The sequence below is a fragment of the Rissa tridactyla genome, chromosome 3, assembly GCF_028500815.1.
Source record: "Rissa tridactyla isolate bRisTri1 chromosome 3, bRisTri1.patW.cur.20221130, whole genome shotgun sequence".
NCBI classification, from domain to species: domain Eukaryota; kingdom Metazoa; phylum Chordata; class Aves; order Charadriiformes; family Laridae; genus Rissa; species Rissa tridactyla.
The window spans coordinates 33,835,499-33,859,582 of record NC_071468.1 but is presented as its reverse complement, the minus strand read 5'-3'; the positions used below and the strand labels follow the sequence as shown (position 1 = coordinate 33,859,582).

At 35.0% G+C, this 24,084-nt stretch overlaps 1 protein-coding gene across 2 annotated transcripts in view; it reads right to left on the bottom strand.

Moving 5' to 3' along the window:
• Positions 1-24,084, bottom strand: part of BTBD9 (BTB domain containing 9) — a 118,207-nt gene that overhangs the window by 90,005 nt on the left and 4,118 nt on the right. For both annotated transcript variants that reach the window (XM_054196875.1, XM_054196876.1), the window contains exons 3-7: positions 20,713-20,923; positions 19,254-19,617; positions 17,031-17,295; positions 14,581-14,800; positions 11,789-11,908 (exon numbers count right to left, since the gene is read on the bottom strand). In XM_054196875.1, the coding sequence (XP_054052850.1) occupies positions 11,789-11,908; positions 14,581-14,800; positions 17,031-17,295; positions 19,254-19,617; positions 20,713-20,923 (1,180 nt within the window). The remainder of the gene's footprint in view (positions 1-11,788; positions 11,909-14,580; positions 14,801-17,030; positions 17,296-19,253; positions 19,618-20,712; positions 20,924-24,084) is intronic.

Below are 24,084 nucleotides of genomic sequence, written 5' to 3'. Positions count from 1 at the left end.
TTTCAGGATTTTTTCCAATCCAATTTAATTGTAAACACTTTAAAAATATATCTGCAAAACAACCAAATTTCCACCTTTAACTCTATGTAGGAGGACTTGAAATAAAATAATTATTTTAACTTCAGAATGTTTCACTCATTTTAAAAGACTATAATTCTAGTCATTAACTAAAAAAAAAAAAAAAACAAAACAAACAACAAAAAAAACCCAAAACACAACCATGGAAAAAAACCCACAGATATCATGCATGTCCATCCTCCCCCCAAAAACAGATATTGTGCAACTTGGGAAACTTCCTGGATAAGTTTAGAGATATATTTTTGGAAAAAGAAAAAAAATAAAAAAACACATTCAATTGTAGCTTCTAAAGTATATCAGAGAATTTATCTTGTAAACGGTGCATCAACATAAACCCACAGAAATATTGCCTAAACCTACTTTTTCAGGCTTTAACACACAAATTGAACAAAAATGCAAGTCTTGTGTGAGTCGCACGGTCAAAGAACTGACAAAGCCAAAGAAGTTTTTTCCATTTGCAAAATACTGTCAATATCAAGAAAAGAGTCATGAAAGCTATAATCTTGTTTCTAAGCAGCCCAGGAAAGTTCTCAGTGTGTGGTCTCCTAGTCTGCAGATGAAAGTTAGCTTTTTCAGGTAGTCAAATGCCAGGGGGTGGTGAGGAACTCACTGAAATATTGCACATCATTGCAAGGGGTGCTGAGAACAAAAGAGAGTGTTGTTCAGTCACTGTAACAGCTTAGTGTGCCCATATCTCAAGTGCTGGTGTGCGGTTCTCGTCTCCACACTTCAAGGAGAGCACAGTAGAGTCACAGAGGCACAAAGAAGGTCACCTAAAATCATAAACGCAACAGAGTAGATCACAACCAAAGAGGAGACGGTTGAGGGGGCAATGCTTGATATTCACAAAATCATAGTAAGAGTGGAAAATGTGAATGCAGTGTTGTTATTCACCAAATCCCGCAATACTGGAACTAGAAGACACTGAAACTAGTAAAAGAACTGTCTGAACAGATAAAACTACTTTATTCAGTAGCTACTGAGCTTTTCCAATTTGCTGCCAGCAGAAGCTGTGAAAGCAGTTGGTAACCGCCCAGTCAGAGAAGGACCTTAGATAAATGAATGGACAACAAATTTATGAATGTATACTAACAGGACTGGAAGAAGTATAAGGAGAACGGAACAGAGAGGAGGCCTAGGCTCACAGACCCTCCCTGACCAGCACCTCCTACTCCTGAGGTCAGAGACAGGACACAGGGCGAGATGCCTGTTGGTCTGACTCAACAGGGTGCTTAGGTTGTTAATGAGAATGCAGCTTGATTAGCCAACTTTGCAATTTGCGGTTAAAAGAGACAGGATAATTGAATTGAACAGAATACAGATTTAGAAATCAATATTTAATACACCTTCCATCACTGCTGTTATTCCCCAACGCAAACAACAAAGAAAGTAGTATGAAGAAAAGCAATGAAGCCACTACTTTACTGATCACTAATGATGTTACTCACAGTATCTAAAATGTCCAAGATCTTTATTACATCTCCAGTGAAGCATGGAAATATTTGTCCCAATCTTACAAATTAAAAACAAGCACGAAAGTATAAAGCTGTAAAAATTGCTTCGTGGTAAAAATCAAAACCCAAATGCTCTCCCTTTTAGAAGACATTACAAATAATAAAATGACTGCTTCCCATAGCAGCCAAAAACAATAAATCACATGTGGTTTTCCTTAAGTTATTCCTACTGAAAAAAACACTATCTTTGAAACTATTTTTCACTTGCACTGATTTTTTCCCCAAACATGTTGTATTTTCTCTGTGATCTCTCTCTTCCATTGCTTGCTTTCCTTCACTCATTCATTGCTGTCAGTTGAAGATGCTTATGCACGCTTTCACATGTCTTATTTCCTATAAATTTGATTCTCTATAGCACCTAATTTATTCATTTTTATTTATTAGTCTTTCCAGCTTGAGTTTTCATTTTCAACTGTTTATGTCCTATCTCCTTCCATATTAGGGGGTGAATATTCCTTTCGAGGAACAGAAAACTATTTAAAATCTGCATCAAATGAACCATCAGCCTAACACTCCCAATTGAAACTGAGATGAAAAAGAGCAAGTACAGCCCAAGCTCAAGAAAATTAAGTTCAACACCAGTTCTGCAAGCTTCTGTTGAGGAGAAAAAAAGACACTGAATAAAGCAGTTTACTTTATGGCTTTCCCATTCATACACTGATTTATACCTCTAGGATTCTTTGTTCACAAACCTCAAGTTAAGTTTGACCACAGACAAATTTGCTTTACTGTAAAATTTTTTACGTCACCCAAATTACTCCACAACTGAGATTGGCCTGGTGTTGGTTGACAGATGGCTTTATAAACTTCAAAACTGAAAAGTGAATCCACGTAAGTGTATTATTTGGTTTTACATATACACTTTGAATATTCATAATGTGTAATTGCAATCGTGGTACAGTGTTTCAGATACACATCAACAAACCATGCCCATTAGCTGCTGAGAAATGGGGAAAAAAGAGAAATGCTTTATACAGTGCCATCAAACAACTTCGACAGATGGCCATCACTGATCAACAACCTAAAATAAACCAGATTTTTTACAAATTTGGCTAAAGAAGATTTCCTTTTGTAAAAGCCTGTCTTTGTAAATATATACAGCAACTTTTCACAGTTAATTCTAGCTCTTAGAGTGTAACAGAAATCAAAGAAGAAGATTTAAAGAAAAAGCGTTGAAGATGCCTTTCAAACACAGATTTGCCTTATGCAACATTAAAATACAACTTGCTGGAGAATTATTATGAACAATTTGATAATTTAGTGTTTAGGTGCATCTCTATGTATCATTGTCAAGTTGAATAACTACTGATAATTTTCATTTATGCAGATCTCTTATGAGACAAAACAGCTTGAAAACAGACCTAGAAAGAATTTACAGTTTAAGAAACTCATAATGAACACATCAAAATTCAGAATACATAGAAATTCTAACCATATAACAACAAAAAAAATGTTTATTATGTCAAACGTGAGAAATATATAATTTAGATCTCTTAAAAAGTTAATTGTTTCTTCTAAACTATAAACTGAAAAATAGGAAAAGGATATACTATACTTTTTTGTAATTCATATCCAACAAACATGATTGGCAGGCGCGCTCTCACATTTCTCAGGTATTTCTATCCAAGTTATATTGACCCCTCTACACACACTTTTTCAGACAAATGCTCATTTTCAGAGGATGAGCTGTCTGGCAGGTTGTCATCGACAGCTTAAACGCACGCTAGCTTTTTGGCTTTTCCTCAAAGCTGAGTTGGGCTCTTTAGCTTAGGATAACTGAAATTGCTATGGCAGAGACAGAGAAGGAATCTGAGAAGAAAAAAGCTGCCTTGATAAAGTTTTTGATGAAAAATGTTATTGATTACGCCTGTAGAGAAATGAGCTTCTGTGGCACCAGGACCACATTTGGAGCCAATATTAAATGTGTAAGCTTAAGATCAAAAGTATACATAACCTGAAATGAAGAAAGGGATCTTTTAAATCAATAAACACTCTGTCCCAGATGAAGCAATAGCTTCCTTGATCCTATGTAGATGATCTACATTGTTTGAAAAATCTGAGACTATCACCGTATCTTAGGAAAAGAGAAAAATGCCATATTGAACACACACTGGAAAAAACATGTTAAAAAACTGACAGATAGATAGATAGACAGACAGACAGATAGATAGATATTCAAGCAGCACCTAGCCACTAAAATGGAGACTTCAGGAAATAATTTCCTTGTATTTCACAAACTTCAAAAGCAAGGTATTGGAAACACGCCAATAAATATTCCTCAATATGATCACTTTCTACTAGAAAGAGTGATTAGCTCTTCTCCCCACTCACCCCCCACCCCAAAAAAAAAAAAAAAAAAAAAAAAGAAAACCCACAAAGGTCTGGAGTGACATTTCAAAATTGCTTTCTTTTAATAATATGTTTCTGTAATACAAACCAAGATAATTTTTACTTATCTCTGGACATTACATTATCACTGTATGTAATACAATCCTTTCTTAATTCTAATATTGTAAGATTTCAGTTACCCAGAAATGAAGAAAAGATAATTTGTATTGTGTGGCAAGGGTTTGTGGTTTTTTTTCCTAAAATCAGAAACATCAGCTTATCTGCATAGTCAGAAATAAAATATTCACACAACAGTTAATGCTTCCCAAAGCACAGTACAAATAAAGTAACTAATCAACATGTTGCCTATGCAACCATTTGTATTTCTCAAGTGCGGTAATTAAGGTAAAGGTGGTTTCAGTTGGCCAAGTTTAATCATTGCAAGAAGTCATTTTATAAGAATATTAATGACTTAGTGATGAAAAATTTTTCAAATGCTTTTCAGACTGACTGAGGGCCTTACCAGAGCTCCTGCCAGCAACTCTTAGTCTATTTTTTTTCAGTTAGGTCAGTGACATCCTAGGGTTGCATTTTAAGTTAAAACAATGCTTAAGAGATTTGTTTGGATGTCTGAGTGCTTCTTCTGAACGCCACCATTCTCTATTGGGGGAGGGAAGAGGACACAATTATTTGCTAAAAAAGCCAATGCTAAATTAGATCTGCAGACACTGCTTTCTTCCCAGTTTATTTCAAGTACCTGGGATAGTGTTTCAACTGCTTTTTCCTCAAGAGTTAACTCAATTGTTTCAACATCATCTTAAATTGAACCATATTTGGAACACCTTTTGGCTGACTAGGTTACAACGAAGCACAGGAAAACTGGAAAATGAGTATCTACTACAGATAAGGATGTCAGAGACCTACTGGTAAAGCTGAAAGTGAAATATTGCCGTCTAATCAGCAACTAATTTCAATGAGTGACTCTCCCAAGTGGAAAGAAAAAGAAAATGAGTGCACCATCACCAGTATAAAGCACAGCTGTCTGTGGCTGCCTGACCAAGAAGAGAATTAAAGAAAAAAAAGCCTTGTCTAGCCTATACTTGAAAATCATACCTCTTCGCATGTTCCTACCTGGAAAATAATTGTGCACAACTGCGAACATTTCTTGGTTTAGAACTGTGTTGGTACTGAAACATTTACTCTTTTTACATTTTGCTTTTTTCAATGCTCAGGAGACGTGGTCTGCAATTTAATTTGTCTTCACTCAGGCAAAGGATTACAAATGGTGTAATCATTAGTAGCAAAAACTGCTGAAGCACTGAACAAAAAACCCACCCAATATCATCAATGCTTAATAAAAGGAACGGCAAGAAATTCTCTCTGCACTGATAAATACATTTAATACACGACTACACCTTCTAAAGTAAAAATAATTCTATACCACGCTTTCTACAGCAGCCAAGTACTTTAAGGGAAACACAAAGCATTTAGATATATTATACCTCTACCAATTCAACCTAGTGGTATTAGAAAACCTCAATATTCTTCAATTTAAAACAAATTAAATAACAGGAAAAAGAATATGCTTAAATCATTTCCCACATTTACAGCATTATTCTACAGGCATCTATCAGTTCTTTTAATAGAAACATGCTTTAGGACCAAAAATTTATGCAGTAATAATTAATTAATATTTCCCTTTGATTAGTCAGATTAAAAGATCTCAAGAAGAGATAAGACAATAAAATAGTAGCAAATGCAGGCAAAAATTGACTCTTTTCCCCTTTCATTATCTTTTTCAAATTATGATATTACTGACAAAATAGCATTACTTTTCAAACTGTAAATTAGTCTGGTTGGGCAAATACTCCCTCCAATTAAAACTCATCATCTCCGATGTCAGATGTAACATGGAAAATTAATTGAGAGTTTCCTTCGGATTTAACGTACCATCTCTGTACTTGCTCTCTCTTTAGTTAAAATATCAAACCAGAAATATTCCATAAATCTGGGAAGTTTCATACATAAGCACAACATACACTAGGAGTAATAGTTTCACTAAAGGAGTTTAAACAGAAAGACATTAAGTCTTTTAAACTTTTATTATACTGACACCTTGTGGCTACATTTGACATTTCGAGACGACTTAAAATTTTTCATTTTCTTCTAATTGCTTTAATGAAGTTCTTCAAAATTTGTGGTCTAGGACAAAGTATAAAGATGAAGCCGCAAAACAAAAATGAAAGGATGAAAAAAGGGAAACTGAGAAGGATAAAACAAAAACCATCATTGCCTGTTCAAAGATCTTTAGAGTTACTAACATTTGCTTAATGTATTTGCACTCTTTTATCCCCCCAAAAAAAGAGCTATGGCTTAGAATCGCAAATCTGATTGCTATCTTGATTTGAAAATCTGCCTTTTTTTTTTAATTAACTATTGTTGCTTACCCATATTCAAACTGATATCCACATGGGTTATGAAAAATTCCCTGATTTTTAATCACCGATTTTACCACTGAAACACAACACAATGCAACATTGTCAGGACTATGGATTAAGTGCTATACAAGAAAGAGTTAACTTTTTAATATAATTCAGAAAATGACATTCATTTTTTCAGGTTAATGACAGGGTAAGCAATTGGCTTAGTTAAGAGTTACATATTAAAAATACTTCGACGCTGGAAAGAAAAATATTCACTTTAAAAAAAAATCAGTAACAAACCACAGAAGGATAACAAACACATAAGCATTCTCTTCTACATTGCCTTACTATTAAAAGATGAAGCTGGAGTAACTATGAACCTGACACTTGTTCCTAATTCTGACAGGAACCTGCTTACATGACTATTTTCTGTCTCCCAGCTTTGCTCTAGAGAAAGCCTTCAGCTCTAGATGAAAATTGCTATATAAGTGCAAACAATGACACTAGGACCAAAAGAAATTTAAAAACAAACAAACAAACAAAAAACAGTACCATGTTAAAAAAGGAAAAAATACCCTGTAATCCTGCTCTCTTGTTTGCTTTTTCTGCGTAGTATAAGGCTGTTCAATTTTTAAAGGTGATGGAATACTGTCTTCTAAAAGTATTTAAAGCAAAAATTAAAAGTTTTTCTAAGATACAATTATGTCAATAAAAAGCCCAGGTATTATACCTAGCATTTTCTCTTACTAAAGAAAACCCTCAAAATACAGCAACGCCCTCTCACCTATATTAAGCCTCCATGCCTAAGAAATAATCTTCCTTGTACAAATGAGCTTGTCTATCTAAGTTATAGTAACAAAGAATCATAGAATGGTTTTGTTGGAAAGGAACTTAAAGATCATCTAGTTCCAACCTTGCTGCCATGGGCAGGGACACCTTCCACAGGGATTACATCCTCAAAATCACAAATAAATCACCTGTGTGTGAAAAAGCATAAACAATCTTCTCATCTCCTTTTTGTTACAGAATTTCAGAGTTTTGGTCATTGCCCTTCTATTTTCCATCTATTAATCCAGACAAAGTTACGGCTGGCTAAAGTTATTCTGAACCTATTAAAACATTGATTGGAGCACTCAAGCAATAGGAAAAAGAAAAGAGCGTAAATAATCTTATCACATTACTTACTTGATTCTGCCTAATCAGTTTGGATGGCTTGGTACACGCTTTGCCAAGCACAAATTATCTTTCATGGGAAGCACAATAATGCCACTAACGCTATTGTGAATATTCCACAATGTTCCACATATCAAAAAAAAAAAAAAAATATCAAAGTCACGATAGAGATTGTGACAGACATAATACAATAAATTACCTGTTAAGGAAATTGAACTGGTCTTAATTCACTGTGGTACAAATTACTTATTTTATTTAACAACTAACTGCCAGAAGGTTGCATTGTTTTCATCCAGCTAGTGTGAAAGAGGCATTGATAGTAGATTTGAAAATGGATACATTAAGTTAAAAGTGAAAGGTTTCCAAACAAGACAAAAAAAACAAACCAAAAAAAAAAACCAACCTGCACACCTGCAAATAAAAGATACACTCCATGAATTTTTATGCCCATGGAAATGTTTAAATAGCTTCTTAAAACTCAGGTGAACACATTAGTTCAGCCATTGACAACTCTCACCTTCCAAAACTAATATTTATGTGAAAGGTAACTCAAAAAGACAACTAACCCTGTCTAATGTTACAGGGCTCATATTCACTTTATAATCTATGTTTGAACAATTGCTCTAGTGTATCAGACACAAACAGGCTGTCCTTCAACAACGTGTACAGAATCTGGCATGTTCTACTCCCTTGCTTTGAAATAAGGTGTGTGAATAAAAACCACAGCCAATAACCCCAGTCTCCAATTCACCGTTACTACTCAAGAAGTCATCCTATACGGTGATGTCACAAAGCACTCTGAGCTAAAATCAACTTTTTTTAAATAAAAAAACCAAAGCAGCACCTACCTCAAATCTATACTGGTAAGAAACTGCACTGTGAAAAGATGCTTATTCCAGCATCTTCCACTGACAATGCATGCAAACCTTTAAAAAAAATTGTTGCATGATTCCCTAAGTGGTTGCTTGCGAAGAGATTATTATCTGCATTACTAAAACAGAAGGGGAATAAATGGGGAATAAATAAGAATAAAGGGAAATAAATAAGAACTAATATTGCCTTAAGGTTACTGCTCCAACGGCAAGAAGACAGAGCAGAGCATGATACTTGTAGTGCACTCCTCAGTCAGCACTTTTGTCTATGAAAAGGAAAATTTTAGCACTGGGACTTATCACACTGACTCAAGAGTACACAGCAGAAGCACTGTTGAGCAATAAGAAAAAAACTAAGTTTGGATGTAAAGAATGAATTGGTTAACCTAGTGCTAATAAATGTGAGTGATTTGCTGAGTTGTATTACAGTCTTCTTTTAAAAACGGGGCTGGCATTCACATCTGGGATATATGTAAATGTAAATGAATGTATATATGTAAATTAAATAAATGGGATTTTTTCATTATCCATTGATAATCCGATAACAATGTCTTTCTAAACAGAACATATAAAACCCTGAAAACATATCTGTCCTGTGATAAGCATGCATAACTTATCTGTAAAAACAGAATATTAAAATAATACTTTCTGAAATAATCTTGTATTAGCCTATATTTTAAATCTGTACTCAGAACACTGGAGATCATCTCTTTTTAGATGACAAAAAACTACTACGTATTTTAGGATTTCCGTTTTGTGTATGTTGGTATCCTAGAGATAACTAGTTTAACTCATTTAAGTAAACAAAACTATTTTAAATACATAATCACAAAAACCTGAAATTAGAGACAGGAAAAAAAAAACAACCTAGTCCTCCTTGCTTACTTCTTTCTATACAGAATATTAATTAAAAGCCAGATAACTAGAAGTCGCAAATACTAATATGCATTGCATATAGCCTCCCCCACTCAAAGTTTCTCTTCTGGAGGTCAACTGGTCCAAACCTCTGATTAAAGCAGAGCCAACCTTCAGGTTGGACCTACTTATATTAATACAAATAAATAAATACAAAGTTCTTAAAATGGAACTCCTCAAAAATTGTCAGCAATTTTAGGTTTCTAATTACATTTAAAATTGCTTTTTCTTCTTATTAACAGGGGGAAAAAAAACAAACATAAAACCAACAGTAAATTATAGTCACAGTACTTTTACTTTTGACTAGCAAATGCACCTTTAATATAACATAGGCTTCAATTCAGTGATGTAAAGAGAGATTACAAAACAGCCTTATCTAAACTACTCTGAATTATCATGTTGACTCACAACTAAGAACTCATACTGCCTTAAGGTTACTGCTCCTTAAGTACTCATAAGCTTACGCTGCTACATGATTTTCTCTTTAGCTTTTTCACTCGCTCTTCCAAGTAGCTGCACCTCCAGGGAATTCCCCATCACTTTGTGGATATGATAATGAGGGATAGAGATTTATAGAAAATAACAGGTTTACTGAGGATCATTGAGCAGAACAGGAAAAATAAGAGGCATGAAGATGATGCGACAAGGAAATCTGTGCTGTAGTTACCTGGGCAACTTCAAATATCTGCTAAGATAAAACTGCAAGGGGGAGGTTTCCAGGTGTGCTTGTGCATGCATTTAAGTAGATAATATATAGCTACGCCTATAAAAACACCACATGAAAAGAACTCCCTCCTAATAATCTGCTCCTCCAACAGAGGGCCAGTCGCTTTCAGAGGACTAAGAGATCATCAGATAGCTAGAATATACAAGGGGCCCTTTTGTGCCAAAAAATGAGTAAGGTACCACCTAAAACTCTGGAATAATATTCTCCCCTGCATTCTTCACTCTCTGCACTTTCAGGCAAAGCTACAAAAAGCTTTCATCAGAACAGAACAATGATGCTCTCAAAACATAGCGCACAAACACACAGAGATGAAGACAGCTGGGGCAGGGGGTGAGAAATGAGAAACTATCAGATAAACTGATGTTGAAATAGAAAAATCACTTTTGGACACGTCTTTGGATGAGGCCAAAGAATGGCTGCTGTTTTGGAAGATGATGGAGGAAAGTCCCACCACAATACCCTAAATCTCTTCAAATCTTCTTGCTAACACAATGGAAGCAAAAAACCTGTGCTTACTAACAATCCGTCCGCTTTGCGCCAAGTTAAGATCACACACACACAAAATATCCCCAGGAAATGTAAAACACCTATAAACTCCACAAGGCATTTCATCATTGTTGGATGACTTATCACAGACATGTTTAAGCAAAAATATATCAGATACACACACAAACTAGGGGACAGCAACAACCATTTCAGAAAGAGAAAACAGTAAAATCAGAACCATAAAAACTTAGAAGGAAAAGGTGAAAATGCATTTGTTTGTATCAGGAAAAATACATTTCAAGTCAGTTACACTCAGTATTATTAAAAGGACAGGGAAACTGAGAAAGAGTAATCTGAGGAGAGATACAAGTGACCCCTCCAGCCTCTTTCTCCATAGACTACAACTGTATGCCAGCAATCCCATGTTGCAGAGCAGTAAAGATCACAGAAAGATGTCATTCTTTGAGGAACTTTGGAGCACTCCCCTCCTTAGGGATTCTAAGAGTTGCTGTGCTGATTAGAAAGTTCGTGTCTACAAAATAATTATCACAATACAGGGCATTTCCTCTTTGAGTCTATGACACAAAACCTAATGATGATAACATCTTTAGAATCTAGACACTGTGACCTCTTTATCAATGAGCTTGATTCAGTTTCTGGATAAGACAGCTTCAATGCGATAATAAACTTATTCCACAATTCCCAGCACCTTCAATAAAAAGACATCATCAGCTTAATAATGATTAAATCCACCCAGCTGCTTTGGTTTACACAAAGCATTGCTCAAACCTCTTAGTCCTCACTCTCCCCTTTCTCTATTTCACAACTGTTTAAAACACTCTTTCAAGCAGGAAATATATAAAAATACATTTACAATATACATTTATAAGTTTTATAGCAAGTAGATAAAAACATTTTAAACCTTTTGGCAGTCAAGGAATGATGTTTACTACTGAGTGAAAAAAAAACACATCAGCTGCAAGAGGAAATGTGAGTATGACTCAAAAAAGCAGGCAAAAAGGAGAAAGATACACAGTTAGAAAAGGAAGCGCCGGAGTTTTCAAAATAGGATCCCTGCAATTTATCACCTATATTTATATTAAAAAAGATTCCACCAAGACAGACAAATTTAATTGTTTTTAAGGTAGCTGATGAAAATTGTGTATATCATATATTACCAGAAATACATAATGCAGTAACAAAATCCACCAACTTACTGTGGTGTCTAAATTATTTCATGAGAGCCATGAAACATTACATTGATGAACTAACCTGCAGACACGGGCAGGAAAATACAGGTTCTGCCAGGACCGACAGAGGTATTTAGAGTGATCAATAACCCGAATCCAGTCTAACTCATCCATGGACACCTCAATGTAGTAGGAATAAGACCTATGGATTGTCAAAAAAACCCACTGGTTAGAATACAGGCAGCCACATCTTAGGTATTAAATTTTACACTTTCTTCTGGATTTTCATTTGTGCTGAAAAGAAGGCTATTTGTTCCTACCCACAGACCTGTATAACATGCAGTTATGTTAAGACATGTTTTCAGAATGACTTAACATCCTAACACTCGCAGTCTGCACTAATCAGACGAGACCATTGTCCCTCAAAAAATCCAATGGAGACTTTCAATTCAGTCATAAAAATAATCATTTGTATTCCTTCTGCACCAGTGACACAGTTGTTATTTCTATTCTATATCAATAAAGAAAAATCAAAAAACATTCAGCAGATCAAAAATGCAAATTCAAACCCTCCATTTGACTAAAGCAAATTTACTTTATGATCATTTTCTCACTGATGTTCTTCATTTCTGACCCTTTCATTGTTTAGGACACATTGTTAAGACTCTCACTACTTACTTACACACCCCAAAATGACCTCATCAAAAATAAAAAGTCACCAACACAATCTGGGTCTTCCTCTTGCTTATCAGTTACATTCAGCTTACAGTTTGCTGTTAGGAGAAAGCAAACCCAAACTAAAACTTAAAAGCCACAGCTATTTCCATATTATACCTACAATAGTCATACTTAGAAATGAAGTAGAAACTCCATTGGTGGCTTAGCAAATCACGAAATTATTTCAGCATATTTTCTTTCTCTTAACATACTACTCTGCAACATTCACAGGCATTTCAACAGCACCGTGTTAGCACTTAACCCTCCTTTCACACTGATTTCTAAAAGAAGAGTTGCTCTTCAAGAGTCCTACATAGACATTTTTGGTAATTATTAATGCCTTTGTCAATATTTACAACTTTTTGCCAAGGATTTAAAGGGGTAGACATCTAACGTGATATTGTCTAAAAACTCTTAAAATGTTAGATAACACTGTTAATACCTATCTATGCACTTAGAAAGGTAATGGAGAGTCTTTAAGATGCCAATTGCATAATCAGCTTTCACATTCACGCCAACCAGATGTGCAATACTCACAACCGATATAAATACACTGTGGTTTAGAAACATTATTATTTCTAGCCCATGCATATTTTAATGAACTAGGCTCCAGCAATTTAGAGTTTGAGCAGTTTGGATCCAAAAGTTACTGACTGACTGTCCTCTGTGTGGTCAGAACTTAGGGATTCTCAAATCACCATCACTAGACTAATGTAAATTTGTAACCAATCAACAACATGCTATTTTTTCTGTTTCTGAATGTACAAAGCAAAGAAAAATTACCTCAAAATATAGTTCCATTATCATACACAACATTATGCCTTTTGTTTTTCTTAAGGATAGTGTCTTTTTTGCAGGGGTAATTTGGACAGCTACTCTCCTTAGCACTTTTTAAAATTTTATAAAATTGGTTGATAATTGCTTTATAAATTTCATCGATCTTCTGGGACAAGTAGTATAATACTGTATGGAGTAGTTCCTTGTACCTTCGAAGTTTTACTTTCCAATCTTCCCAAAAGGAATAAAGGAGAAGCATACATTTCAGTTGAACTAAATCAGGAGAACTTACCTGAAACAATTGAATAGTTAAAAATTCATGCAGTTTGTTCTGAATGATTAATAACTGTAATTCATATTTTAAAAATAATTTAATTTACAAAAGAAAAATAAAAATCAATAAAATATTAGCACACCCTGTTCTAAAATAACATGGTGTCATGGTTTGGTTGAATTAAGAAAACAAAATGCAATTGTTTTGCAATTCTAAACTGTTAGTCTGGAAGTAATATAAAATTAGTCTTTTATGAGAAAGGTAATAATGTGTTAAAAGTGTTAGTAGCTTGTTTTATTGTTTTTAATAGAAAATTGCTTATGAATATCTGCATAAGCTGTCTACTAAATTGTAAAATCTTTTGTCATTGCAAGTTATAAAATTAATATATACAATCTGTCAGACAAAAAGAACCTTGTAATTTTCCTACTTAGGCAGTAACTCAATTGTTCAAATATGCATATTTTGATCCTCCATGCATTCCATAACAATCTAAAGTAGCTGAGCATAAATTGGCTAAGGCATCCATGATAGTTCATACTTCATCAATCTCACCATGAAGTGGCTTCCAGTAACTCCTGTAGTTAGTCCATAATTCACACTCTAAATACATTTTACTATCTCTGAATTATTGTCAAAGTCTGTTATTTCTTAACAATTTTTTATATATTGTAAAAAATCTAAACAAACATTCCTCCAATGTTTTGAACGTAAATATGTAAAAAATATGGTTTCTGCAAAAGAACTAGAATATTGTTTTTCAAACTGAAATAAAAGCAGTTGAAAACTAACTGGAAAATAGAATAGAAAACAAAACAATTGAAATTATGTAAACTCTCATTAGCAATATAAACTATTTAATGAAGACACAAAAAATGGATTGAAATATCATGAGGTAGCTTAGTATCACAAAGTATGGTCTGGTGCGTAAGCAACCAAAGCTGCATTTGAAAAAAACATGATTTTTTCAAACAAAACTTGTCATTGTCATCTCCAACATTGTATCATGCTGTTTCTATAAAATATTTAATGAATATTTCACATTGATATATTATGACCAGTACTAAATGCATTACCATCGCTTTTTATGTCAACTTGGCACATACCGACTATCTCTGTCCCACAGAAGTATTCGTATGTGGTTGATTATTGATGGCTGGCCCAGTTTAATTTCAATTCCAGAACGGCAGTCATCATCGATCGGGTGTCGAGAGAAGCCATGATCCAAGTCATAGTTCTGAGTATCCCCATCTAATAAAGCAGACTTCAGCTCCCCTTTTACAACCTGTGCTCCGTACTTCATTGTTGCAATATTCTCCCCTGGTACTAAGAATTAAAAAAAAAAAAAAAAAAAAAAAAAAAAGATCGCTTAATTTTTTACACTCTCATACTGCAAATTAGATGTTCTGAACATCAACTGTACTAGGTGAGAACAAAGACTCATTGCCAGTATCCTTTCTAGGACAAACACATGCTCAAGGAAAAACAAAACTACAAAAAGAGAGGCATTTTAAAAAAATTGGTTCTTCCATTTCATTTGATGCCCCTAGGTTTTTAATAGTAATAATAAGTAGCGATAGTTTACTAGTATGTAGTATCTATATTCTCAGTCCCCTTCATTATTTTACAGAATTCTATCGCACCTTCCTCATTCAACCATCACTTTCCTCCTGGTTTTAAAGTTCTGGTCCATTTAGTCTCTCCTTATGATCAACCTCTCACCATACCTCTAATAATTTTTTTTGCCCTTTCTTTCCCATATTCTTGTTCTAATTTCAACTGGGTTTGGTTTTGGTTTTCTTTTTGTTTGAAGCAGAAGGAAACTAAAGATCACAGAAAGTGCTCAAGATGTGGAGGCATCATAAATTTGCAGAGTGATATATAACAGTAGCATAGCTATACAAGCTATTTTGATAGTGATACAAACTTCCAGTACTCTGCAAAGCTAAACAAACCTGAGTGAAATGGGAAACTTTTGGCTACTTGGGCTTTGAACCAACATGGTAAAGCAAGTTTTCTATGCCACCATTTCACAGTAATAAACCTGTTATGTCCTAGGAACAGATCTTCCATCAAGGTAACTTGGGATAATGATCCCTAACTCCAACTACAAAACAATACACTGATGAACCACCCTGTTAAAAAGACATTTTTAACTGTCTTGTTTGAGGAGAGACCCTATAAAACATGATCTGAAAGCTACACGATGAAAAGTTGCCCCTGAATTATTCAGGCAGGTTGGCAAGAGTATGAATTTTAAGAGGATGTTAAGTTTAACATTTAAAGAAGGGAATTCGAAGTGATAAAATTTTAACTCTATTGTAGTACTGCTGCATAAAAAAATCAAATGCACAGCTATGAAATTGCAAGTGGTTATCAATGTTTCCACAAACAGAAAAAGCCCCAAGAGCCTGAACTAGCACTAAAACAACACAAAAATTCAATTCTCTAAAAAACTGTGATTTTGACAAAGCTAGAAATTTTGAGATTAGGAGCATGTTATTATTGAGACATAAATATGCAGAAAAAGAAGTCAGAAAACAACATTTAACTTTTTCAAATTTATCTACTGCACTGTCAACAGAATTTCTTGCATGATAAGATTCTTACAATATCCTAATATTAAACTCATATGTTTAAATATTACTATCTGTAACTTCTAAGAGAGAACAAAAGGGAGATGAAGTTCTGAGAAAGCAGTTATCATTTTCAGGGCTCATCATGCATGACTGGCAGACTACAGTGCAGGCTCTCAAAGAACATTTAACTTTATTCTTTGCTGCGAGGCAAATACTCTCTATAAATCACGCATTAGATAGCAAACTAACAATATCTTTCTAAAGCTCAGTGTTAGATATTGTTGAATTAACAGGAAGCACAGATAAAAGTCAAACGAAAGGCTTCTCATACTTTTTAGGCTTCCATTAATACAATTTTGGAAGATGCGTTTATACTATTTGGGCAAGCACACAAAGACTAAGAGAAAAATCAAAAGTAGTGGACAAAAGATAAATATCTTCATGAAGTAGAAAACAAGTCACAATCATAGACTTATAGAACGCTTTGGGTTGGAAGGGACCTTAAAGATCATGTAGTTCCAACTCCCCTGCCATGGGCAAGGACACCTCCCACTAGACCAGGTTGCTCAAAGCCCCATCCAGCCTGGCCTTGAACACTTCCAGGGATGGGGCATCCACAAGATAAAATCAACATAAAACCATTTAAATATCATATATCCCGCAGCCAATGCATTTTTATTTTTAATGTTTTTGGAAAAGTTCTATTAAAATAGCACTTCCTCTAGGAAAACACACTCTTATTACAACATTCATGTTTGAGCAATATCTGAGATACAAAGCAAGAAAATACATTGACTAATATTATTTGAGGACTAGAAATGGCAAAACCAGCACATAACAAGATATTTCATTATGTAAGCCTTTTAAAACACATAATAATAGATAAAAGTTCAAAGTACAAATTAACCATAACCTTCAGGCAACTACAGTCACTCAGTGAGAAAAAAAAACAAACAAATAAAAAACCTGATGCTTACTTAACATGCCCCTGTAGTTGAGGTCCATGTCCCGACTCTCAGAACGAATCTTAATGGCATCTAGGATGGCATCAGGTGACAACAATCCAGAAGGTCTTACAACATTTAGTAGTTCTGTTAGACTCATTAGTGGCAAACGTACTGCTTGCATGATTTCAGCATGGTTTTCCTTGGGGTTATGTTTACACCAATTCATCAAAGCTTGGAAAATGTCCTTCTCAGGAGCTGCAAATGAGTCCCTCAGTACAATACTTAGAAGAGCAGCCTGGAAAAGAAAAACAAACAAACAAAAAACCAAATAAACAGAAACAAAATTAATTTTATTTTTAAAAAAAGAAAAAGGAAATGAAAATAAGGCAAAAATTAATGGGTATTTTAACTTGTAGTTATTAAAAATAATCTCCAAAGGAGTTACTACCTGAAAGCGCAGTTTGTTTTAGTTACTTACGCAGGAATTACAGAATCCATCATGTAAATAACAGGTAATATTACAAACACTAACAGAAATAAGTCAGAATTGAAATGTGGAGAACTATTCAAATCCATTTACTTCCAGTTACTACTTCAAATTTACTTTGGAATATAAAAAAAATATTTGGGGATTTGGTAGTATAGTTCAAAGCATTCCTTCAAACTTAGGCTGGTATAAGAACACTGGGCATGTTTAGTTTGCAGAGGAGGAGGCTGCGGGGAGACCTCATTGCCCTCTACAACTACCTGAAAGGAGGTTGGAGAGAGGTGGGTGTTGGCCTCTTCTCCCAAGTGAATAATGACAGGACCAGAGGAAATGGTCTGAAGTTGCAGCGGGGGAAGTTTAGATTAGATATTAGGAGGAATTACTTTACTGAAAGAGTGGTCAGGCACTGGAACAGCCTGCCCAGGGAGGTGGCTGAGTCACCATCCCTAGAGGTGTTTAAGAAACGTCTAGATGTGGCACTTCAGGGCATGCTCTAGTGGCAGAGATTGTATGGGGTTTTTTTGTGTGTGTATGGTTGGACTTGATGATCTCAAAGGTCCTTTCCAATCATGAAGATTCTACGATTTTATGATTAAAAAAAAAGTGTGGCTTGGAATCACATTTTTAAACCATTTCTAACTATTTAGGATTCCCCTCTCCTTCTCTCTCTCTTATGGTACAAGCTTAGAATCAGCAGGTAAAAAACTTCAGTGGCTGTTATTAATGCAGAAACCCCACTGACTGCAAAATGGGAACAAAAAGAATCGAAGAGCTTTTTGATTTTCACTTAGCTAGCAGAATAATTAGGAGTTTGCCTAAGAAAAGGATAAATGTCTCATATATACCAGTACTGGGTATGCCAAAGATGTCATAAAGTATGCGCTTCCCAATGAATGACATTTGCTGATTTCTTTATTGGTAACATGCTCTCAGAGCTCAGATATAACAAACTGCGCATGACAATACAGTAGAGAGAAAAAAAAAGTTTTTTTCCCTACACAGCTAGTAATTTAGTCAGTGGAGCAGTATTCAAGGAATAGACCCAACATAGCTTTTCTACTAAAAATACTTTTAAACAACAATAATTATGCCACCATTCATTCAAGATGCTCCAGATGCCTCATGTGAGCACCACTTCAAAACACTTTATCACTATTATGTCCAGCTCAAAGACCACTCCAGAGTAAGTGGAAAAATTCAATGTCATAGAACAGTCTGACTTGGACACAAATATTTATCCATCTAACAACAACAACAAAACCACCATAGGCCACCACTACATTATGCAATTTCAGAACATCGTGACAATCAGCAATATAAATCATCGCAACCTCCAGAAATCTTCAGCTTGTACAGTAGGAAATAACCCAACATTGAGGCAGCCTGTATCAAGAAATTAATAGAACGGAGTATCTTCTGCTATTTTCAAATCTTTATATGCCCTGGGCAGCATTCAGAAGACAAATTATATTATTTCAAGAACAGATGAGAAAAGACAAATTAAGATTAATTGCCTGCTCCAGCCTTTTAGAATACTCCATCAAATTCACTATATTTAGCTATACTGACTGGTCAAAACTAAAAACCTAAAAAAATTTAGAACAGATCACCAGGATTTTCAGTTCAGGTTGGGTTGAACATTTCCAACTGCCACAGTTTCACTAGTATAAAGTGATACCTGTTAACCAACATATAAACTTATCATGAAGTTTTACGCAGATTAAAATCAACATTCCTGGGGAAAAACATGCAAACAAAAGATATACCTTAGAAAGTGACAGGAAGCCTTCACTGGAGAGCACCTCTTGGGCATTTCTATCCATGAACATACAGCACATACAAGTTAATTTGGGAAGGGAATAAAGACTGGCAACATCAAATGTCATACAGACATTCTGAATATTAAGTATTGTGCAAAGATACTCAGAGGTGGAATCCTCCAGTTCTGGGAACCCATATTTATGTGCTAGGCTTAGGAAGTCTAGGAGAACCTCCTCTTTCTCATCTCGTAGTGTAGCACGACCAGTGTAAATATATTTCAACAGCATGGTAAATGCTTCTGCAGTGGTGTCTTGAAGAGGAATTTCTGCTTCAGGCTGAGATTCTCTCATTCCGCCATACAATAATGCTCTATAAGGAAGATAAAATTGGAGAAATTTATATCTTGAAAAAAAAAAATAGGCAAAGTAGAAAGAGAAAGGAATAAATGACTATTTACAGGAAGGGGAATGCAAAGGTGATATGGTTTAAGAATCTACAAAAGAAAAACCCTTATAGTTGGCATTTAAAGTGCAGCTCTGCTCTGAAAGCAGCTGCACAAGAATAACATTCTAATGCATCATATTTTTAATCCTACACAACAATTACTCCATCTCCACTTTGAACAACAGCTTGCGAAGCATAAATTGAGATATGATTCTCATACCTTTATTTTTTAAAATACAGTGCTATCCATGAGAAAGAAAACAAAATGAAAAATTTTCAGAAAGCAAGTGAAACGACTCGTTCGCCACTATAACAGCAGTGGCAGATGAGCAAATCTCAGGATTCTTGATCCTCTATTCCTTACTCTAAACCCAGCACATGGAAACTCCAACGAAATCCTGAATCTTGAGAAAAATCAAAGTACTCACGTTAATTTTTTAAAATACAATAGACAGTTTGAACAGAATTTGCATTCACACTTTAGTTTAGTTATTAGCTTAACCCTCTGACAAAAGTAACGGGAAAAAGATTATCAGGAAATTCTATTAATTACATTTAGATTGAAAAATGCCCAGCTCTTAAAATACCTGTATTAGTATTATTCCTAGTTTTAAAATATATATTCTAATCTGTATCAGCCAGACCTCTTTAAATACTCAATTCAAGCGTGCCAAAATTAAACGTTCTAATTGAGAACATTCCATAGAAGCATACATTCCATACTCTGAGAAACCAAAACAATTTTACAGCAGAACTTTTCTGCTCTGAAGTTATGTTTCTCTTGAATTTGTGAAACTACCTTCAAAATCCAATTTAATGAAGGTCAAAAGAATAACATCATGACATGGTATTTATCTTTTTATATTTGGACACAATGATTTGATGTGCTGGGAAACATTCACACAGAAAAGGTCACACTCAATGGACAGATGATTACACCCTGAAAAGTTCATCGAGAAACAATGTTTATCTTATCTGCATGAAAATTTCCTGTGAGCCTGACAAAAAGCTATACTTCACCTGAAATAATGGCACCGAGCAGCCAGGATCACTCTGTGTGCCGGAAAACGTTTCTTTTCTACAATAAAGGTAACGTCACTATATTCTTCCCCATTCATTAGAGCACCGATGTGCTCTGACAGAATGTGCACATGGTCAATCTCACCCACAGCTGTGTAAGGACGAAGTGGATGGCTGTTACTCATCTTGGAGGGATGGTGATATTGGTAGACTAAAGGGAAAAAGAAAACCACCAGTATTATGAAGGGCACAAATACTAAAAAACAGCAAAGATCAAGCTGTGATTACAAAAAAGCGACTAATGTAAGTTACCGTATGTTACAAGAAAAATGAGACCAAGAGGTTTTCTATTAAAGTTCATTTACAACAGGACTCGATGCAGATTACATCAACAATTCTAGCCAACAGAAAATATATCATACAATTCTGTCGTCTTGTTGTTCTGTCAATCTATTTACTTAAAATAAAAAGCTTCCAACAAAAGGAATTAAAAATTAAACAATTTTAATTAAAGTTACCATTAGAAAGCAATTTTATCTGAATTAAAATGTATATAAATTATAAAGAAATAAATAATTTGCACAATTAAGCATAGTCTTAACTCCCAAGTCTCTACTGAAATCAGTGTTTATGCAGAGTTCCAATCAACCTTCCAGAACTGGGAGAAAATAAACAGTCAGGATAACTTTTAGTAAATAACAAAAAAAGTCTAAGAGCAAAGCTTTACAATGTACAACTCAATTTTCTTACCCTTTCCACTCAGTTTTCTTCACACCTTCTTGTTCCCTCCTATATTTAAGAAAATAAATCCCCTAATACCTCTCAGTCACGAAAGTAGGAGACCGTCCACTAATATATGATACAGATTAATGTAAGGGTCATATATTCTATGGAGTTATTTTCTTACTTCTTAATTCACAAGAGGTTTTAGTTTTGTTGGGTTTAGTTTATTTCAGCAACAGAGGCTTTCAGTAGTCTCAGGAGCAAGAGCATTCACAGGAGAATTAAGGTCTTAAAACAGCTTCTGTTGTTACACTTCAGTTTACTTCTAAATAGAAAGAGGTTGGCTGTTTCAGATAATAACCATCATTATTTTCAGAGACACCTTCTATGCTCCAACGACCAGCCACTTTTCAAAATGGACACATACTTAGTGCTGAAGAAAGACAGCCTACCACACGAAGCCGGCAAATGATGAGGCCATACCTTGCACACAGCTAACACATTAATCTTCCAAGTGAAATATTAATGACAGGAATGCATTTTTTAAGCTATATTTAAAAAGTATTAGTAGAATACTAAAAAAGAAAACACATACACATGGGGTTAAGTATTATTTGCATTTCTGTAACACCTGGAAACACTTAACCCAAAATCAAGATACTGTAGAAACAGCCTCAAAGAACTTTGAACTAAACTAGAAAAAGTGACAGAAATAGGAAAAAAAAGATTTGAGAAAAATACAGCATACTAAATTGATAACACAGATCACAGCACAAATGGGAACAAAACCCCAGCTTTCCTCAGGCTGTCTCTGCTACTTGAATTAGAAGCTGTGTGCTCATGTAGTCATCACAGCATGGAACCAGCCATACTGGCTGAGATACTGGAGGCAGCCTAACCATGGGAACACACAATACTGTACCTTTCTTCTACCCTGACATGAGGGTAAATTAATTTTTATGGTTTTTCCTAATAACAGACTGTTTGTTCCACTTGCACTCGTTAACCTACAATTAGCTAAGGCAACCCTGCACTGAACTGATTTATGTGACGTACACTTCCAGTAACACTTACTGTGTAACAACCAAGATTAACTTAACTCACATCACTCCAGTTGCTTCTATTTATACCAGCAGTAATACTTATTACAACATCATTATTTGAGAGCTTATAGACAATAGGAAAAATTGAAATGCCCGCAAAATACAAAACCCGTTATTACACCAAAGGAACAAACTAAAGGATGTATCTTTTACTCAGCTGCAAATCTCAAGCCTTGATACTCCTTCAAGACTCCTGTACCTTGCAAGTCTATAATTGCTGCTGTTGATCTGCATTCACAATAGTCAGGTAACCCAACTATGTGCGAGTTACATACACATTATCAAGCAACTCTGCACTATCTCTCCTCTGCTAATTCTGATTCTGATTGATTTGGGAAGTTCATTTACAATATTTCATACATGTAGAAGCAGAGACACATTTTGTATTTTAAATCTATTTTTAACTCCTTTTTTTCTGCATTCTACTACTTTGTTTCCTTCATCCACTCTTATCCCTAAAAAATAAGAACAGGTACTGCCTGCAGAAAACTGTGAGACTGTAAAAGTAGTAAAGATAAGGGAATGCCTTCAGCTGCACACTAACTTTGCTTCCAGTAGCTGTGGATGTTGTCATGTGCCAACAGGGTGAAAAGTTCATGGGAAAACTGTTTCCATTTCAGGTTAAATAAATAAATAAAATCGAAAGCACAATTCCCTCTCAAGGGTACACAAACCTCTCTAAATAAGAATCAGTGTATAGAAGACGGCAAAGTCTGAACTGGGGACACTCGCTAATAAGCCGATGATGCTTATGAACATCAAGACCCCAAACTACAGCAAGCGATGACAGTAGAAAATTAGAAATCCCTGTGTGCAAGCTGCAAGCCAAATTTGTTTCATGCTCTCCAAATTGCTGGTACAATGTACTACCCTAAATTGCCAGTTTCAAACAAGAACACACTGATCACGGGAAATACAGGACGCATACAATGGCTACAAGCCTCTGGCGGAGGAGCCTTTGAAATGCTTGAATAACACAAAGCGTTGGAAACTGTCAACTTAAAGAAACTATGTCCGTGCCTTACACGCTTTCTGTGGGTAACACTAGGATATTGAAGAACCACTCAAACTCATTTGTTTAACTACTACACATTTCCAAGGCAAGTTTCATCTGTATTTTGGATTTTCCATATAAAGCAGGCCAGTGAGAGCAGTCCTGCCTTCAAAATATAAAACCAAATAATACATGACTTCAGATCTTCCCAGACTGGATTAATTAATGGTACAAATTCAGTCAAGCCTTGAAGTGATCTGCACATTTCTTTGAGGGAAGTAAAAAATACTATACTGCTTTAGTTGTGGCAAGCTGCTATGATCTCACAACTTCCCTGTATAACTAAACATGTATTTTTCTAGTTGCAACTCAAAGTATTATTTAAGATAAAAAAGGACAGATAGTGCTGGGAGTTTGGCAAAACCCTCCATGAAGATCCCTCTGGCATCTTCTGTCATCAAACAATGACACCCCTTTCAGAGAATACAGGTGTTTCCTCTTCCTGGCAGTCAAAGAACACTTAACCACCTTCAGAATACAAGCATCTTACAA